The sequence below is a fragment of the Neopelma chrysocephalum genome, unplaced genomic scaffold (assembly GCF_003984885.1).
Source record: "Neopelma chrysocephalum unplaced genomic scaffold, ASM398488v2 Primary Assembly neopelma1_94, whole genome shotgun sequence".
NCBI lineage: Eukaryota > Metazoa > Chordata > Aves > Passeriformes > Pipridae > Neopelma > Neopelma chrysocephalum.
This window is the reverse complement of record NW_020897756.1, coordinates 1,358,858-1,375,533: the sequence shown is the minus strand read 5'-3', so window position 1 is coordinate 1,375,533 and position 16,676 is coordinate 1,358,858. Positions and strand designations below refer to the sequence as shown.

The following is a 16,676-nucleotide window of genomic DNA, read 5'->3' as shown; positions in this document are numbered from 1 at the left end:
CGGCACCGGGATCGGCACCGGGATCGGCACCGGGATCGGCACCGGGATCGGCACCGGGATCGGCACCGGGATCGGCACCGGGATCGGCACCGGGATCGGCACCGGGATCGGCACCGGGATCGGCACCGGGGGAGCTCAGGGAGCTGAACCGGCCCGGCGGGCCTCGGAGGGCTCCCTGTGGAGCTGGAGAAGGACGATGAGAGCGGTCCGTCCACGACGTCCATCAGCGCTGTCCATAACAGCCCGGGAAGGGCAGCCCTTCCTTCCCGCTGGAGCGGCAGGGATGGTCCCCTTCCCAGTCCCAGCCTGGGGAGGAGGGTCTGTCCCACCTGCGGAAGGGAGTCAGGGGTCCGGCCACGGGGGGAGCGGCTCTGGCCCCCCGGGCTGGGAAGGTGCCCAGGGTGCCCCAAGCGGAGCCCAGACCGGCACCCCCAGGGCTCTGGCAGCATCACTCACAGCCTGCTGCGAGAGCGAACCCAGCACCGACTATTTTTTTTTAAATAAAGCGTGGCTTGGAAAGACTTTTGTCCTGAAATCAGACACCGGCTTTTGGACAAAAGATATAAGATTTTCCAGCTGCCTAAATGTGCACGTCATCCCACTTTTCCTGGATTCAGGGCTGATGGTCAGACTCTGCTCACGGTTACACTGATGTAAATACGATGTCACTTATCTCAAGCTGTTGGCTTTATAGTGCGGGTCCCGGCTGGATTGTCGGCAGCTAGGACAAAAAAGCTGAGAGCTCAGTTCAGAGCCTTCATTTTTCAGGACCATTTTGTGCTTGGGGCTCTCAGCTCTCCCAGTTTGAGAGTGTGGCTGGATTTCTCTGCAAGCCCTGGCTCTTGGAGCCACATGACTGTGTGGGAATCGCAGCTTTCTGGTTTTTCTTTTTAAGTGAGCTTGAACCCTTTGTGTTTACAAAAGAAATGTGAACTTCCAACAGGTCAGAAACTAGGAGCCAAATCAGCAGAGCATGTTTTTAAACCAGAACGGGTGGTTTCAACCAGTCCTGCGGCCGTAATCCAGCTTTTTCAATGCTTTTGATTGGTGACTGAGGATGGCATTTCCTTCTCTTAGGCAAAATGGCTTTCCCACCCACTCCATCACATGCCAGGCCAGTCTGACTTGATCTTTCTGGGAATGGGAAAATAAAAAAAACAAACAACCAAACAAAAAACAACACCACTGTTTTCCTGTTGTGTTTCTGGCTCCAGGGCTGGCATGTGGAACAGCTGAACTTCCAGGAGTTGCCCCCACTCCTGAGGGAGTAGGACACCTGAGCCATGCTCCCCATGGCTTTCACAGGATGGGAATTTCACCCCATCCAGCTGTGCTGACTTGGTGTTTCTGCCTCTGCTCTCATCCTGTTTTGCTGAATCACCCCTTTCACAAGCCTCTGGAGCTCTTTGTTGATCCAGGGAAGGAAGCCCCAGCCTGGCCAGCTGAGGGTCAGGAAGCTCTGCCAGCCTTCCCAGAGATCCCTTTGCTCTTCAAAGGCTATTTCTCCCTGCTGGGAGACGTGGCCCTGATAACAGGAAAGCCCTTTCACATCCCAAGCTCTGGCAGGGATTCCCTGGAGGTCACAGCAGAGGGATGTCAGTGAGGGATGACAGCCCTGCCAGCAGCAGGGAGCTGCTCCAGGGAGCTGCCTGGCACAGGGACCTTGGAGCTGATGGGTTGATTGACTGCTGTCAATCCCACATCTGGGTCGCCCAGCCATCTCTCACCAAACATCTGGTGCCTGCAGCATCCTGCTCAGAGCACAGCATTCAGGAAAAGGCAACTGCAGCTGTGCCTCAGCCTGCCTGGCCACTGCCAGGACTGTGACAGCATCTCAGGAAACCCCCGGGTAAGGGGGCACTGGCGAAGGTAAAGACAGAGCAGACCCAGGGATAAAGGGGCCAGGCTAGTGGCCCTCAGAGCAGTGAGGTCCTGGGGCATCCCTTCAGTGTGAGAAAGGGAGCAGGATAACACAGCTTCCCGGCTCAGGGGTGGGAAGAGGATCTGAATGTTGCAGATGGGCTTCCAGCCATCAAACAGTGCTGGTGTCTCCAGCTACTGTCTGAGCACTGTGACTGGAGGGATTTCTCCTGTACCAGCCCCAGCTTTTTGTCTACACAGCCAAGCGAGACCCTTTCTGTCAGCTCAGTTCCCCTCCTGTCCTCTGCAGCGTCTCTGATGAGCTAAGCCATCAGAGGTCTCAGCCAGCATGAGGACAGGTGGGTTGACCAGCTTCCTGAATCTCTCTCACGGTTGGATTGTCCACTCTCCCTCCAGACATTTCCCCCCAGGCCCATGAAGAGGCAGACAGCAAGGTGGGGATCCAAGGAGAAGCATCCCAAGGGACTGCCAGGCTGCTCAAAGATGAGATCAAGCTGGGAAAATCCCAGAGAAATAACGTGACAACTGAGGGAGGAGGCAAAACCCTCACCAACTTCCACCTTAGAGGCAGCTGGAGAATTGGCTGTGGCCTGGCTGGGCTGCAGCAGCTGTTGAAACACAAAGAGGGGTAAAAACAAGCCTGTGTTTGACACGGCTTGTGCCCTCTCCCACCCTGCGACTGAAGACACAACTTGTTTTTTTGAGACAGAGGAAAATTTAGGAGTCTCCTGCACAGGCAGTGCCTTGGGTGCTCCCAACTGCCAAGTGGATGGATGGAGTTTTCCTGGAGAGGCCCTGGAAACGCTGGGGTTGTGACTTCCAGCACTGTGGTGATGGCACAGCCCATGAGGCAGTGCTGCCCCATGCGAGGTGAAGGCTGTGATCCAGGACAGGTGGGGAGCACTGGGATGCAGGGATGCAGGACAAAAGCTGACAGGATGGATGCAGGTGTGAGCTTTGTGGAATCCAAGGAGCTGAAAATATTGCATCTCAGTTGACTAATGAAAAAATCTGTCTTGTTTTGCAAAGAATCATTGCAAACATCTGTGTCGCGGAGTACCCAAAAGGGGGAAGAAACCTCTCCCCACTGGAGCAGCTCCTGTGGGAAGAGGCAGAGGATGCACAGAGAAATTGGGGTGCTCAGGGTTACAAGCCCAGAGAGTGATGGAACTGCAGGGCTCATCTTCCAAAAAAGAGTAAGGGGGAGTAAGAGGGAGTATGAAAAGCAGCTGGCAGGAACCAAGGATAATTTTATGGTTTTGTGAAAAATTACCATGGCAATTAAAAGTGCTTTAAGCTTTTGAAGGAGAAAGAAGGAAAGAAGAGGGAAGTAAAAGGCCCTGGGGCCGGATTGCAGGGTAGGATGGAGAGAGGAACAGCCATCACCCAGCACAGCCATGGCACAGCTGGGGATCTGCTGCAGGGGCATGGGGGATGAGCAAAGATCAGTGTGTCGGGAGCCAGGCGTAAGGGCTGGTGGGAAAAAACAGCTGGACAAGGAGCCTTGGAGGTAAGTGATGGGGAAGGTACTTCTGCAGAGTGCCCGAATGCCAGGAGCTCATTCCTGTGTCCAGAGGGTGGTGGCTTGGAGCCACAGCAAGGCTGAGCTGCCCATATGCTCCTGCTGGCTTTGCTTTCCCTCTCCATGCTTACCTGGTGATGCATTCAGCTGGCTGAGGAAGAAATGGTGTCCTGTGCTGAAATGTCCTCTGCAGCACTTTTGACTAGTTACCAGGCATCTGCAGCCCAGATCTGCCCCTGCTTTTGTGTTCCAGCCCTGGGGTTTCTGTTACAGCCCCAGGGTGTTCAGGGTATAACCCACTGCCCTGGGTGAGACCCACTGCGGTGGCATCACCAAGCACTAGTCTAAGGACAAAGTGCCTGAGGTGTCACATCCCAAGGTGTCTTGATGGAGGTTCCAGCAGGCTCCTTCCCCACCAGGCATGAGTGCCTGGTGACCTGGCCGTGGGCTGCAGGGTTTGGTGGCAGTGCCAGCCCACCCTCCTCGGGGACCACAGCCGTGCCTGGCCACCCACAATAGCTGCTTTCAGTCCAATTTCACCGAGGGGCAGAGCTCTCAGAAACACTAAGCTGCTGGAAAACAGGCTTCCTGCCTCAGCTGATTTGTCACAGCCTTCAGGAAAGTTCCCTTGTTGGGTCTGGGATCTCATGTCCAGGCTGCTCTTGGCACTGGATGGGCACAGGGGGGATCTCCATTCCTCCCACTGCCATCAGCCTTACCAGTATGGCACAGCTGAGGAAACTGAGGCACAGGGAGGTAACAGAGCTTGCCTGGGAATGAACTGTGGCATTTCTGCAGATCAGCCCATCGGCTGGGATCAATGAGGGTGGTTTGGACCCTTCTTCTCAGGGACTAAAGAGGTCCTAAGCAGCCACCCTCCAGCTTTGGTGCTTCCCTGCTCTCATGGAGCAAGGTCAGCTCCACAACTGATGGGTGGGAGAGCCCTGCACACACACCAGCAAAAGGCCCTTCATCCCCAAAGTGCCACCAGGTCTTATGCAGACCAGGAGCTGCCGCCACTCAATCCCCATCACTCCAAAACCCAGCAAAGAGGGTGCCGGAGAATCACCTGCACAGGGCTTGGGTGGCCACGGGGCAGAGCTCTGTCCCAGAGTCACAGTGTGGTGGGAGTCACCACACTCTTTGGGGGGCATAAAAAACCCCACCAACCTCAGTTTCTCACTTGAGCCCACCTGGCCATTCCTGCGTCGCTTCCCCACTGCTGGCGGGCCCGCTGAGATCCAGGGAGCCTCAGTTTTCTTCAAGCTGCCGCTTTCCTTTCAGCCTGCTCTCCTTTCCCACCCCACTGGAGATGACACAGGGCAGAGGAGCCCTCCCTTCATGCCCTGTAAAGACGTGGCCGTGTCCTGGCGGGGCGGTGGGCTGGAGCAGGAGGGTCTCCATCGGGCAGCTGTGCCCGGAGCTCCGGAGCACACGCGCCTGCTGAAGGACACCCCGGTTCCAGCTGCCTGCCCCGATCCCGCTCCGCATTCCCAGCAGCCCTCATGGGCTCGGCGGGAGGGACGCCCTGGGGCCTGCGGTAGTTGGGGAGCCGGGCCCTCCCCTCGCTCAGGTGAGAGGAAGGAAGCGGCGGGCAGAGCAGGGCCGAGGGTGAGTGCTGCCGGCAGGGAGCGGCCCGGGGGCTCGGGCTGGCCCCGAGCAGAGCGGGTGCCGAGGCTCGGCGGCTGCCCGGGTAATGGGGAAGGTCCCGGCTGGATGGATGGCAGTGTGGATGTGGGCAGGGTGGCCCAGGAGCAGAGCAGGCTGGTGTCAGCAAAATACCCGGCTTGTTTTGGGAGGTGGAGCTGAGCGGTGTTGCCTCCACGGGGCAGGACTGACCCCTCCGCGGGGGCTGCGCGGTGGAGGGGCTGCGGTCCTGCTGGTCTGGGGGCTGAGGGCTCGAGATGCCCCGTTCCTCTAGGGAATGTGACTTGAAAACCCTCTCTCTTGCTCTTGTCCAACTCTTAATCTCTCTCCAGAGTAAAACTTGCCTTTCACCTCCCTAACGGGCCTGCTCCATCCGTGGGGGGGCTGAGGCCTGCAGGGGAGAGGCCTCTTCTCTCCATCCCTGCCTCCCTCCAGCCGTCCTGGGGGAGGCCCACAGGGAGTCAAACTCGGTGAAACCTGTACCAGAGCTATACTGAGTGGTCCCCAGCAACGAGATGCCTGGGGAGGGGGCAGCTGCCCACTGAGGCCAGAGGGGGACAGTAGCTCCGCACAGGGGATGTGGCTCTGGCACCTTGTGTTCACCATGATGATGATGCTCAGTGTGAGGCTGTTTCTGGGGCCGATTTCCAAGCCCCCACCCCAAATCCTATGGGCCGTGCAGGTTTACCTGCCCAGGATTTTCTCTGTGTACTTTTTGGGTCTGTGTCAGTGCATATCCCAGCGGGGAGGCCATCAGCGCTGCCCTGGGAGCACCGGGGTGAGCCAGATTTTCCTCCTCCAAAAATCCCCCCCGTGCAGCGAGGAGCTCTCTCCTGTTTGCTGCCAGGCCCTGCAGCACAACAGGGAAGGCAGCTGGAGGGCTGCCAGCCCCGGCAGCAATGCCTGGGAAAGCTGGGCTCAGCAGGTTGGTGGTGGCCCCGTGACCCTGGCCCCGCTCGCAGCAGAGCTGATGGAGGCACCGAAGCTTCGGGAGCTGGCGAGCACTTCCCTGCCATCATCCCCCCGGGAGGATCTGGGCTTTGGGCATATTCCCAGCTGTCAGGGAGAGGTGGGGGACGGAGCATGGAGCAGGAACCGCATCTGCCCACACAGACGGCCTTCCAGGAGGGATGTCTGGGAGCAGGACAGGGCTGAGCTTGTGCGAAACAGATCGGAGAGGCTGGGTACCTGCTGGGGCAGAGGGCTCATCGGGTGGCACATGCTTGTCCTCATCCCTTTGGGTAAGGAACCAACTCTCCCCAGCTGCCCTGGGTTGAGTGTGCACTGTGGGCTGTGCTGAGAGCCCCTGGGGACACCACACCATGTTGGCTGTGCTGCCAACACAAGAGCTTTCCTTTAGTTCATCCATGGTCATCCTGTGCCCTCCTGCTCTGCCTGGGACAAGGTGGGCTGCAGAGCTGGCTGCTGGGGAAGCTGGGCTCGGCCTCCATGGTTCCCAGCCCCTGGTGCGACGTGCTGACACCACAACCACTGTCCTGCTGATGCTGAGTGCTGAGCAAATGGAGCAAGGGGCTCCTCTGGCCCGAGGCCTGGGAACAAGACCCAGCACCCCGACATCGATCTGCAATCCAGGGATTTCATCGCATTGACCAGAGGCAGCTACCAGTGGTGGAACTGTGCAGGAAGAGGCTCTGCATGAGAGCATGTGTGCCACCTTGTGTGGCTGGAGGCATGGCTGTGCTGTGAGCCCAGCATGGACCATTTGGATCTCCAGCTTTACAGCCAGGCCTCCAGTGTGGTGGAGAGGAGTTGTCTCCACTCAGGGAGCGAGCAGCTGGAGGATGTGAGTGGGCAAGGGGATGAGCAGGAAGCAGGCAAGGCTTTCCTTCCACGTGTTCTTGCTAATGAAAACCAGGAGCTGTACAACCCCGGAGTGTAGCCTTGTGGCAGAGCTGTCCGGGTGTCCTCCAGGCAGCACGGCCCCTTTGCTGGGATTCCCTGGAAAGATGGATGGTGGTGGCAGGGGCCAAGATGTGGAGACTGGGGAGTTCTGGCTTCAACAAGGGCCGTGTCTGGCCAATTCCACGATGCCTTCCCTTCTGAGTGGGAAATGTTAGGTTTGGACTTTATTCAAAGGGAGTGTGTGGTGTATGCAGCAGCTCAAACTTCCCACCTCTCTGCCTTGAGTTGTTTGGGAATTTTTAAGGACAGTGCAGGGCAGGACGTCTCCTGCCAGTCAAATTCTTGTTTGAGCGGGATGTTGGCAGCTTGACTGCACAGTGTTGCTGTGAGGCTGTATGTGCCCTTCCAAGGGGCAGATGTGATGGTGTATCCCAATGGCAAAGGCTTCTCTCCTCCAAGCTGGATGCTCCGCTCTAGCTTCTATCCTGTTTTCTGGTGCTCACAGAGGCCCTGGCTGAAGGCCCTGGCCCTTCAGGTGTTTGCCTTAGTTTCCCTAGAGGCTTACCTGTGCCCACGATGGGGCTGTGTTTGCAGCCATGACGTGACTCTCACTGAGTAAATGTTTACTGCTGGAGTTCTCTTCCCCTCCCCGAGTGTATTCCTGTCTCTCCCTTGCAGTCTCAGACCATGAACTACGTGGGGCACCTGGCTGAGTCCGTCTTTGTCACGGTGAAGGAGCTGTACCAGGACCTGAACCCTGCCACCCTGACAGGCTGCATCGATGTGGTGGTGGTGAGGCAGCCCGATAACTCCTTCAAGTGCTCCCCATTCCACGTGCGCTTCGGGAAACTGGGAGTGCTGCGCTCCAGGGAGAAGGTGGTGAGTGGCTCCTTTCCATGGGGCTGTGCTTCCTCTCTGGTGTCTCCAGACCCAGTATCTTCTATAACCCTTGGGTTGTGGAAAAACTTTGTTTGAGGGGAATGGGAGCCCTACTGAGAGGAGTGCTTGCCAAGATTTGGAGGCGATGCCCCCTAATGGAACCCATCCTCTTCCAGGAATTACTGTGCTTCCCAGGAAGTCTGGGAGTGGTCCCTTGCCTCAAAGGCTGCGTGGCTGTCAGCCCTGCAAGCACCTCCAACCCAGCCCCTCCCTGGGAAGTGCCCCTGTGCTCCAGTGGATGAGTGGGTTTGGATGGACAAGCTGCTTCTGCCCCTTGTTAGGTTGACATTGAAATCAACGGGGAGCCTGTGGATCTGCACATGAAGCTGGGAGACAATGGAGAGGCCTTCTTTGTCCAGGAGTCAGAGGAGAATGAGGTTGGTGATGCAGAGGTGCTGCAGGTCTGTGTTCTGCTGTGTGGAAGTGCAGAGTTGAGGTGGAATGACCAGGTTTGGAATGCTGCTCTTCCACCGAGTGACTCCATTGTCCCTTCTGATGTTTTCTGTGTCTGGAAAGGTTCCTATTCAAAGGACCTTTCAACCAGTGTGGAGAACCTGGGCAGTGGAGCACCCTGAGGGAGTACTAGACCACATATCTGCATCCCAGACTGATCTCCATCAATGGGCATGGCTGCTGGCCAGCCAGGCAGATATCTTGGAGCTTGGCCTTTTCGGGGATCTTATAACAGGGATGAGAATGAGACAGATGCCGTGGCAGGCTGCCCACTCCACTGGGAAGTGGAATGAAACTAGTTGTGGCTTCCAGAAATCTTGGCAGCTCTTCTCCCAGCCTGACTTGTGGTCACTGCTAGCTTGGGCTGGGTTTGGGAGCAGGGGAGGGCTGACTCCCATTTGCAGCCTTTATTATTCTGGTCTCGTGGTGCCATCTCCTGCCTGTCTCTCCTTGCCCATGTTAGAGATGTCTTTAGCTTGTGGCTGGATCGCCCTTCTTTTATTTACAAGTTTTATGTACAAACCCTTTCCTTTTAGGCCAGGCCACAAAACGGCCCCTGAGCTGCGGGTTCAGTGGTGTTGGTTGTGCTGGTGGAGTATGTTCCATAGGTGAGAGCAAGGAGCTGCCAGGCTGGAAAGGAGCATGCTGGAGGTAGCTGATGGGCTCTTCCCCATCCCTGTTGCAGGACAGCATCCCCTTCTGCCTCTGCACATCCCCCATCCCCACAGAGCAGAGCCTGAAGGATTCTGTCCAGCCGTCCCACGGGCAGGAGGCCACAGGGGCTGAAGTGACCCAGCGCAAGAGGAGGCGACGCAGGAGAAAGGCCAAGAGGAAGGAGGTGTTGGACTCAGAGTCTGAAAGCTGTGATGAGACCAAAGGCAAGATGCCTATGGAGGAGCCATGCAAGCTGCCAGCCCCAGGGTGAGCTGCTTGGTCTGGGCAGGGTGGGTCAAGCCCATGGGTTCACTTGGTGAAGCCCAGCAGTTTTGGAACAGGAGGAAAGTGTTTCCAAGGGGAGCCCAGCCTGTTCCGGAGTAGGAAGCCAGTGGGAGTGGTGAAGCTGTATTGCCAGCTTTCTGGAGAGGTGCCTGAGAGTAGCACAACTGACCCTTTTCCCCCTTTGCAGTGGTGCTGGGTGTTCATCCTTCACTGGTGCCCTTGAAGAAGAAACCCTGTTGTTGCAGTCCCCAGAGGTGCACCCGCACTCCGACGGGGAGCTGGCCTCTGCAGACAGGTAATGGACAGAGGCAAGGTGTTCTGCTCAGCTCTGGTGAGAGCAGGGGACAGGCCTCATGGCTAGGAAAGTGGTACAGGAAAAGGACTTGAAGGTATCTGGAGAGGAGGGTTTTCCTGGCCTGATATGGTGTGGCTGGAGGAAAGTTCAGAGGCCATGAGGGACACTCGTGGTCATGGTCACAGATGTGAGAAACCTGCATGCCCAGGGCTCTCTGCTCCTGAGCTGCTCTGGACAACTGCTGGCATAGCACTTTGCTTCCTTGGGCTTTAGCTTCCATAGGTCCTGGTCCTTTGTGAGTAACAGTCTTATGGAGCAGAACTGACTTTATGGGAAACCAGCCTTACAGGGTTCTTGGTCCTAAATATCCTTGTGCTGATAGGAGAGCATGGGGCTGTGGTATTGGTAAGGTCCCATATCACTTTCTCTTCTTGCAGCTTCATGCTGAGCCATCTGTCTTCTCCCAAAAGTGATTCTGAACTGGAGATCAGATCACAGGACAGTTTTGCTCTAGGGGCTGAATCCCACATGCAGTGGACCTGGGGAAGGCTCCCTCAGGTGAGTCCCTGCTCTTGATCTTCTCTAGCAGCTGCAGAAAGCAGAGGAGTCTGTAGCCAGGCAGCCTTCGGGGAGTTGTCCCCCTCTGCCTGATGCTTTGGGCAACTTCCCATCCTCAAACCTGTTCTTCTGCTTTCCTTGAGGTGAATAAATTGGAACGAGTTGAACCAGCCAAGTCCTCGAAGACCATTGCTACTGCAAGAACCTCCATCTCTGCGACACTGGTCCCAGTGGATGAGGCAACCCCTCTTGCTGCCACCTCTGAAAGTCTGGAAGGGAATCCAAGTCCAGCAGGACCTCAGGACATACCCTGTTCCTCGGCTGTGTCTGGCATTGAGACAACACTTGCACCCCAGGATGGGAACAGCATCCCCAGTGCTGGGGGGGCAGAGAGCTTATTGGGGGCGTCCTCAGCCCCACAAGAGAACCAGGAGGAAGATGGGAGTGTTGTGCCAGAGGTTCAGCCAGTTGTGGAGCCCTTTGAGGGAGCCACTGCTCAAAGGCAGGCAGGCTCAGAGGGCCCTGAGCACCAGCGGGAGAGGCAGAGGAGCCAAGGTGAGAGGGTGGCTGGTGCAGCTGGAAGTGGTGTTTGAGCCTGCAGGTGCCTGTCTCGGATGAGGGCCTGGGTTATTCATTCACTGTAACTCCCTCATGACTGCCCTGGGCATTGCAGGTGTGCTGTTTGCTTTGCTTTGCCCTCTCTGTGTGCAACCAACTCCTTTGCTTTGAAGACTCATCCCTCAAGTTTCCAGCTTTCAGTGACCACCCAGCTCCCAGGAAGGCTCTCTTGCCTTATGTTCCCTGAAGTCCATCCTTGGATGTCTCTGCTTGTGCTTGCTTAGAAGATTTCTCAACAATACAGGCCATACCTTAACTTGAAGTGTCTGGCAGCACCTGGCCTGACTTGTGTCTTTATCCTGAGCGTGCTAAGTCAGGGGGAAAATCTCAGGGAAGCATTTATGTTCCCCCCCTTGACAGTGTATTTGAGGATTATGCCAGTGCAGGTGTCTTAAGGTACTTTTGTTGCTATTGATTTAAGGCAGCTTTTGCAGTAGGAAAATGGCTGCCCTGTTTGTGTGATACCTGGATATGATGGAGGAAAACACTGTTACTCTCTCAATAGATGTTGGGATGGTTGGAAAGGTGATTCAGCTAAGCTCTCTCTCTCCTGTCTGTGCATTGAGGATCCATCGAAAGAAGTCCTCACTTGGGTCCCAGTGACATTTACCAGGAAGACCTCTCCAGCCCGGATGAGGAGCAGGTGGCTCTCTGTTTCCCCAGGAGGTATGAGTTGCCCCAGCTGGCCAAGCTCAGACCTTCCTGAGTAATTCCCTTGGCACAAAGGATGGAGGTATGTTTAAAACTATTGTCTGATGTCACTACCAGGAAAAGAAGAAGCACAGAGCAGAGTTTGAGGCCTGTGACAGACCCCAGCAACCCTGAGTGTGTCCAGCTGCCACCCAGCTTGCCTGCTGACACCCCCCTGGACTGTGACCCCGCGCCCACGGTCGCCCTGTCGCTGTGCGGGGGCCTGAGGGGCAGCAAGCAGATCTCTCACGGTAGGTGGGAGGGGAGGGGGAACCTGCAGCCCCAAAACCCATTATATCCACCAGTGGCATGACACAGCCTCTGTCCCACCAGAGAAGTTCCTGGAGCACATGGTTTCCTACGAGCAGTTTGTTGAGAATCCAAGGCTCGTCAATGACCCGAACCTGGTGATACTCATCAACAACAAGTGAGTGGCCTGCTCTTCCTGCTGCTTCATCCCACAATGGCCAATGTGGTCCCTTTGCCCCTACAGAAACCCTCCTGTAGCAGTGTGACTCCATCCCAGAGTGTGATTGTACTGCATTAGTTGTGGGAGGGGAGCTGGCCGTGCTGCAGGTTGGTGATCTGTAAAGAGCTCTCACTCCAGGAGTGGTGATGTGCCCACCCCTCTTGGTTTTCCAGGTATTACAACTGGGCAGTGGCTGCTCCCATGGTCCTGTCCCTGCAAGCTTTCCACAGGAGCATTCCTGAGGTCAGTGGTACGACACGTTTTCTGGCCATGATTCTCAGCAGGGCCTGAGAATCCTGGCCTGAGCCTCCCTGGGCTGAGGACTGACTTTATCCCATGTTCTGCCATGTTCACAGAGCATCGTTGACGACCTGATGAAGGAGAAGATGCCTAGGAAAAGCAGAAGGTGGTGGTGGTGGAGAAGGAGAGAATTCCCAGCAGAGGAGGTGTGTTTGTGGCAGTGGATGTGACAACCATGTCCCCAGGGGACAGGCATCATTCTGCTGACTGACAGAGGTGGGGGTCCTGGGGATGACCTGGGGCTGAATATGAGGACATCCAGGACCTGACAAGGTGACTTCTGAAGGTTGCTCCTGTCCTGGGTCTGTTAATACCTGAGGAGCAGAACAACGCCTGGTGATGCAGTAACATGGACCTTGTAATCCATCCTGCCACGTGCCCCTCAGGCCAGGTCCGCAGGTACCACATGTGCTTGCTGGTTTCCCTGTCCCACCATGGCACCAGGCTGTGCTTCCTCTGCCATGGGCAGTGTCCTCATGGAGGCAGGGGGAGCATTGCTGCCTCTCTTCTGGCATCACTGCTCCAAGTGGAAGAAAAGCAAAGCAGCCCCTGTTCCTGCCCTTGGCTCTGTGTAAGCACTGCTCAGCAATAACAGAAACATCTCTGTTATCAACACTGTTTAGCACAAATCCAGAACACAGCCCCAAACCAGCCACTGTTAAGAAAATTAACTCTACCCCAGTCAAAACCAGCACACCCTTCTCTGCCTGCAGAAGCAGCCAAAGCCAGGGAAAGCCAATGAGGGGATGCTGCAGCCTGACTCTGCTCAGCAGAGGTGAGTGCCTCCTTCCCAGGTCACCTTCAGAAGTCTGCATGCTCCTTACCTCTTCTCCTAAGCGACCAGTTATTCCCAAATTTACCTAATGTAAGGGAGCAAAAAGCTCTCTTAAGGCTGTGGCTGATCCCAGTCCAGCAAGCTCTTCCCTTCTTTGTGTAGGCAGGAGGAAGAAGGCTCATCCAGTGATTATGAGACCCTGCACTCTGGGCACATGTTGGCAGTAGAGGCCCCTGCTCAGAAACCTCTGCCAACCTACAGGAAATCCCTGCGGCTCTCCTCCGAACAGATCGTATGTATTTACTCCTCTGCCTCCAATGCCTGTGTGTGTGTAGGGGTGAGACAACCCTTAAACAGGGATTTCTCTACTCCTGACCTCATGTCTTTATAGGGCATCCAAGTACCTTGCCCTGGTTGGCCACCCCGTACAGGCTTGGGGTCCCTGGCCTGGCTGGGTGGCAGTGTGGCCTCTGGCAAGCCTTGGTCTGGTGTGAATTGGTGCTGCTGCAACACTTTTGCTGCCCCTCTGCCACAGGAAAGGTTGAATCTGCAAGATGGCCCCAACGAGGTGGCATTCAGTGTGACGACTCAGTACCAGGGCACGTGTCGCTGCGAGGCCACCATCTACCTGTGGAACTGGGATGACAAGGTGGTGATCTCGGACATCGACGGCACCATCACCAAGTAAAAGGCCTTTATGCCACCCCAAAATCCGTGTTTTCCCCTGTTAGGGGAAAGTGTCCTTTAAGGGCTTGCATAGGCAGGCAGGAGGGGCCACAAACCCCACGGTGCTGGGGATGGATACCCACCAGGTTGGATCACACTGACCTGGTGTCCTTTCCTTCTAGGTCGGATGCTCTGGGGCACATCTTGCCTCATCTGGGTAAAGACTGGACTCATCATGGGATTGTTAAACTCTTCCACAAAATCCACCTGTAGGTATTGGATCAACTGAGGCCCAGGGGAGGTGGGAAACTGATGGAATCAGGGCCAGGGCTCACTGATGCTGGCCAGAATGGCCTGGTTACCTGCTGTCAGTGAGGGCTGCTGTGCTGCCTGCATGGTGCTGGGGGGTGAAAGCAGGGGGCCCCCTGGGAGCAGATGCTGGCATTGCCTTCCCTGGCAGGAGTGTGTCGGTGGAAGCTTTGCTGGGGAGGTGTAGCTGAGCACCAATGGCGAGACCACCCAGGGTGACACCTGAGAGTGGTGGCACGGGGGTCCCCAGCACTGCCAGCCCCAGGTCGGTGCCTCTCTGGGTGCCCAGCGATTGCTTCCCAGGGCCCAGAGGATGAGACCCTCAAAGGGTGACACTAGCAGTGGGTCCCTGCAGAGCCTCCAGCTCAGTCCCTGGCCCCTGTGGCCACTGAGAGGCACTGTGGGCCCGTGGATGGCTCATCCCGGCCCTGGGAGGGACACGCTCCCGGGGCTGCAGGGACAGGACTGGCATTTCGGCTGCCTCCGGCCACCCTGGTACCCCCTCGGCTGAACTGCCCTGCCCTGGAGGCCTGCGAGGGCTGGGTACAGCCCCCCTAATCCCCAGACAGCCCGGTGGGATGGAGGTGCTGCCTGGGGGTCCTGTCTGGGTGCGTGGGTGCTGAGCAGCAGTGGGTGCTGTGCAGCTGGGTGGCTGTGGCTGCTGGGGAGAGCCTGGAGGGTGGTGCAGGGACCCCCAGTGTGAGGCAGGTGGGGACTGGGCTTAGCCCAGGTCTCTGGGTAAGGCATTTGCATTGTTTGTGGAACCACCTTGCTTGCTGAAGGGGGGAACAGCTTTGGGCTTAGGCCGGGTACTGTCCCCCTTGAAGCAGGAGAATGCCCTGCCCTGGACACGGCTCAGAGGGGCTCCCTGTGCTCTCTCTAGGAATGGCTACAAGTTCCTCTACTGCTCAGCCAGGGCGATAGGCATGTCTGACATCACCAAAGGCTACCTCAAGTGGGTCAATGACCAAGGCTGTGCCCTCCCCAGGGGCCCCATCCTGCTCGCCCCCAGCAGCCTCTTCTCTGCCTTCCACAGGTACCGTGTCCTCTCCTGCACCCCCCATGTCCCTGGGGGCAGCACCCCTTTCCCCAGCTCAGTGCTGAGGGATGTCCCAGCCTCAGACTGCTCTGCCCTCCTTGGCACACGATGCCTTTTGTGTGAGGCAGCAGGAGAGCTGCCTGCCCTCCCTGGAGCTTCGTGGTGAAACTCCTGATGCACAAAACCTCTCTTGCCTCCAAAATCACTTCCCTGAGGCCCGGGCAGCCTGGCTGCCCGCACTCCTTGCCAGCTGATGCCACTCTGACCGTGGGTCTTGTGCTGCAGGGAGGTGATTGAGAAGAAGCCAGAGGTGTTCAAGATCACCTGCCTGAGGGACATCCAAAACCTGTTTTCCCCGAAGTGTCCCTTCCACGCAGCCTTTGGGAACAGGCGCAACGTGAGCGGCTCTCTTGGGGCAGAGGGAGGGCTCGGGGGGGGTGGTGGTGCCTTCCTGCAGCTCTCATGCCATGCTGGCCTTCCTTGGGCAGGATGTCTACGCGTACAAGCAAGTGGGGCTGCCAGAGAGCCGCATATTCACGGTCAACCCCAGCGGGGAGCTGATGCAGGAGCTCACCAAGAGCCACAAGTCAACGTAAGCGATGTGCTTATTCCTCAGCATCCTTGGGATAACTTCTCTGTAACCCAGAGGAGCATCTTGGGGTGTAGAAAAGCAAACAAATGCCCAATGGCCCCAGTGCAACTTCTTTCTTACCCCTGCAGGTACGAGCGGCTGTCGGAGCTGGTGGAGCTCATCTTCCCTCCCCTGGAACAGAGGGGGAGAGCTGGTCTGGAGTGCCCAGAGTACAGCCACTTTTCCTACTGGAGACCTGTGCTGCCTGATGTTGACTTGGATGCCTTCTTCTAACCCCATTCCCTGTGAAGGCCTGACCCAGGGCTGTCCTGTGTGTCCTTTGCCAGGACTGAATGCTCCAGTTGCACATCTTCCCCCATTTGCTGCTCAGGCATTTTGCACTTGTAATAGAGGTCATGACACCCCTTTCCAGGTGGCTAAAGGGAGTAAAAGGGAGCTCTGACTCTACAAAACCTCCAGTTGCTAAACTAAAACTATTGTAAGCTGGGTCTCTTCTAATGTTTGTAACCCCTCTAAAGCCTGGCTCTTTTTTAGAGGTGGTGGTTGATCACTGTTTTATTTATTGATGAGCCTCTGGCATAGCTATTGCTACCTCCAGTATGACCAGAGTTCCAGACAGTCCAGCTACCTGCAGTTTGGTAGCTGGTGGAGTGAAACTGCCCACCAAATCATTAAGGTGGATGGAAGATGTTGGGTATTTGAGTGTTTTTGACTAATAGCAATAATAAATAATGCCCCCAGTCTGGCATCTGCCTTGTCCTTCCCTGACTGCCGTGTGTGAGTGTAAATAATCTCCGAGTTTGCCATCTCTGGAAGCCACACAAGTCATTTTGATTCTGGAAACCTCAGTGAGAAATACTTTTATTTTTTTTTCCTTTCCAGTACAAACACTTTTTCAGCTTTTAAAATCTGAACAAATGCAAAATGTTTTAAAAACAATAGAACACAGCCTTTTGACGGTATCAGTTATCAACTGCCTTGGAAAGCTGCCCATGCAAGGACAACCCCATGGGCACCATTTCCTCCTTCTGCAAACAATAAAAAAAAATGCCCAGTTTTGTACAAAGTTCCTTTCACTTTTTAAACATGAATAGTTGAGAACTGAAATATAAACTGTCCAT

General features: G+C 56.1%; 1 protein-coding gene across 2 annotated transcripts; it reads left to right on the top strand.

The window, feature by feature from the left end:
- The first annotated feature begins 4,857 nt into the window (after positions 1 to 4,857).
- Positions 4,858 to 16,303, top strand: LPIN3 (lipin 3). Of its 2 annotated transcripts, XM_027693951.1 has the most exons (20): positions 4,858 to 4,976; positions 7,592 to 7,792; positions 8,134 to 8,229; positions 8,991 to 9,226; positions 9,432 to 9,539; positions 9,977 to 10,097; positions 10,241 to 10,652; positions 11,282 to 11,381; positions 11,484 to 11,656; positions 11,739 to 11,832; positions 12,048 to 12,117; positions 12,231 to 12,320; positions 12,888 to 12,949; positions 13,112 to 13,241; positions 13,485 to 13,633; positions 13,798 to 13,884; positions 14,808 to 14,960; positions 15,249 to 15,360; positions 15,452 to 15,555; positions 15,684 to 16,303. In XM_027693951.1, exons 2-20 carry the CDS (start codon positions 7,601 to 7,603, stop codon positions 15,826 to 15,828), a joined length of 2,634 nt encoding a protein of 877 aa, XP_027549752.1. In that variant the 5' UTR covers positions 4,858 to 4,976; positions 7,592 to 7,600; the 3' UTR covers positions 15,829 to 16,303. The 2 variants fall into 2 exon arrangements, with proteins under 2 accessions (XP_027549752.1, XP_027549753.1); XM_027693952.1 differs by lacking the exons at positions 15,249 to 15,360; positions 15,452 to 15,555.
- Positions 16,304 to 16,676: the final 373 nt, after the last annotated feature.

Bases quoted from the DNA above. Each gene is read 5' to 3' on its own strand.
- LPIN3 (XM_027693951.1), top strand. From the start codon at position 7,601: ATGAACTACGTGGGGCACCTGGCTGAGTCCGTCTTTGTCACGGTGAAG. The intron at 7,793-8,133 runs GTGAGTGGCTCC...GCCCCTTGTTAG, and splicing joins TGCGCTCCAGGGAGAAGGTG to GTTGACATTGAAATCAACGG. The intron at 11,833-12,047 runs GTGAGTGGCCTG...TTGGTTTTCCAG, and splicing joins GTGATACTCATCAACAACAA to GTATTACAACTGGGCAGTGG.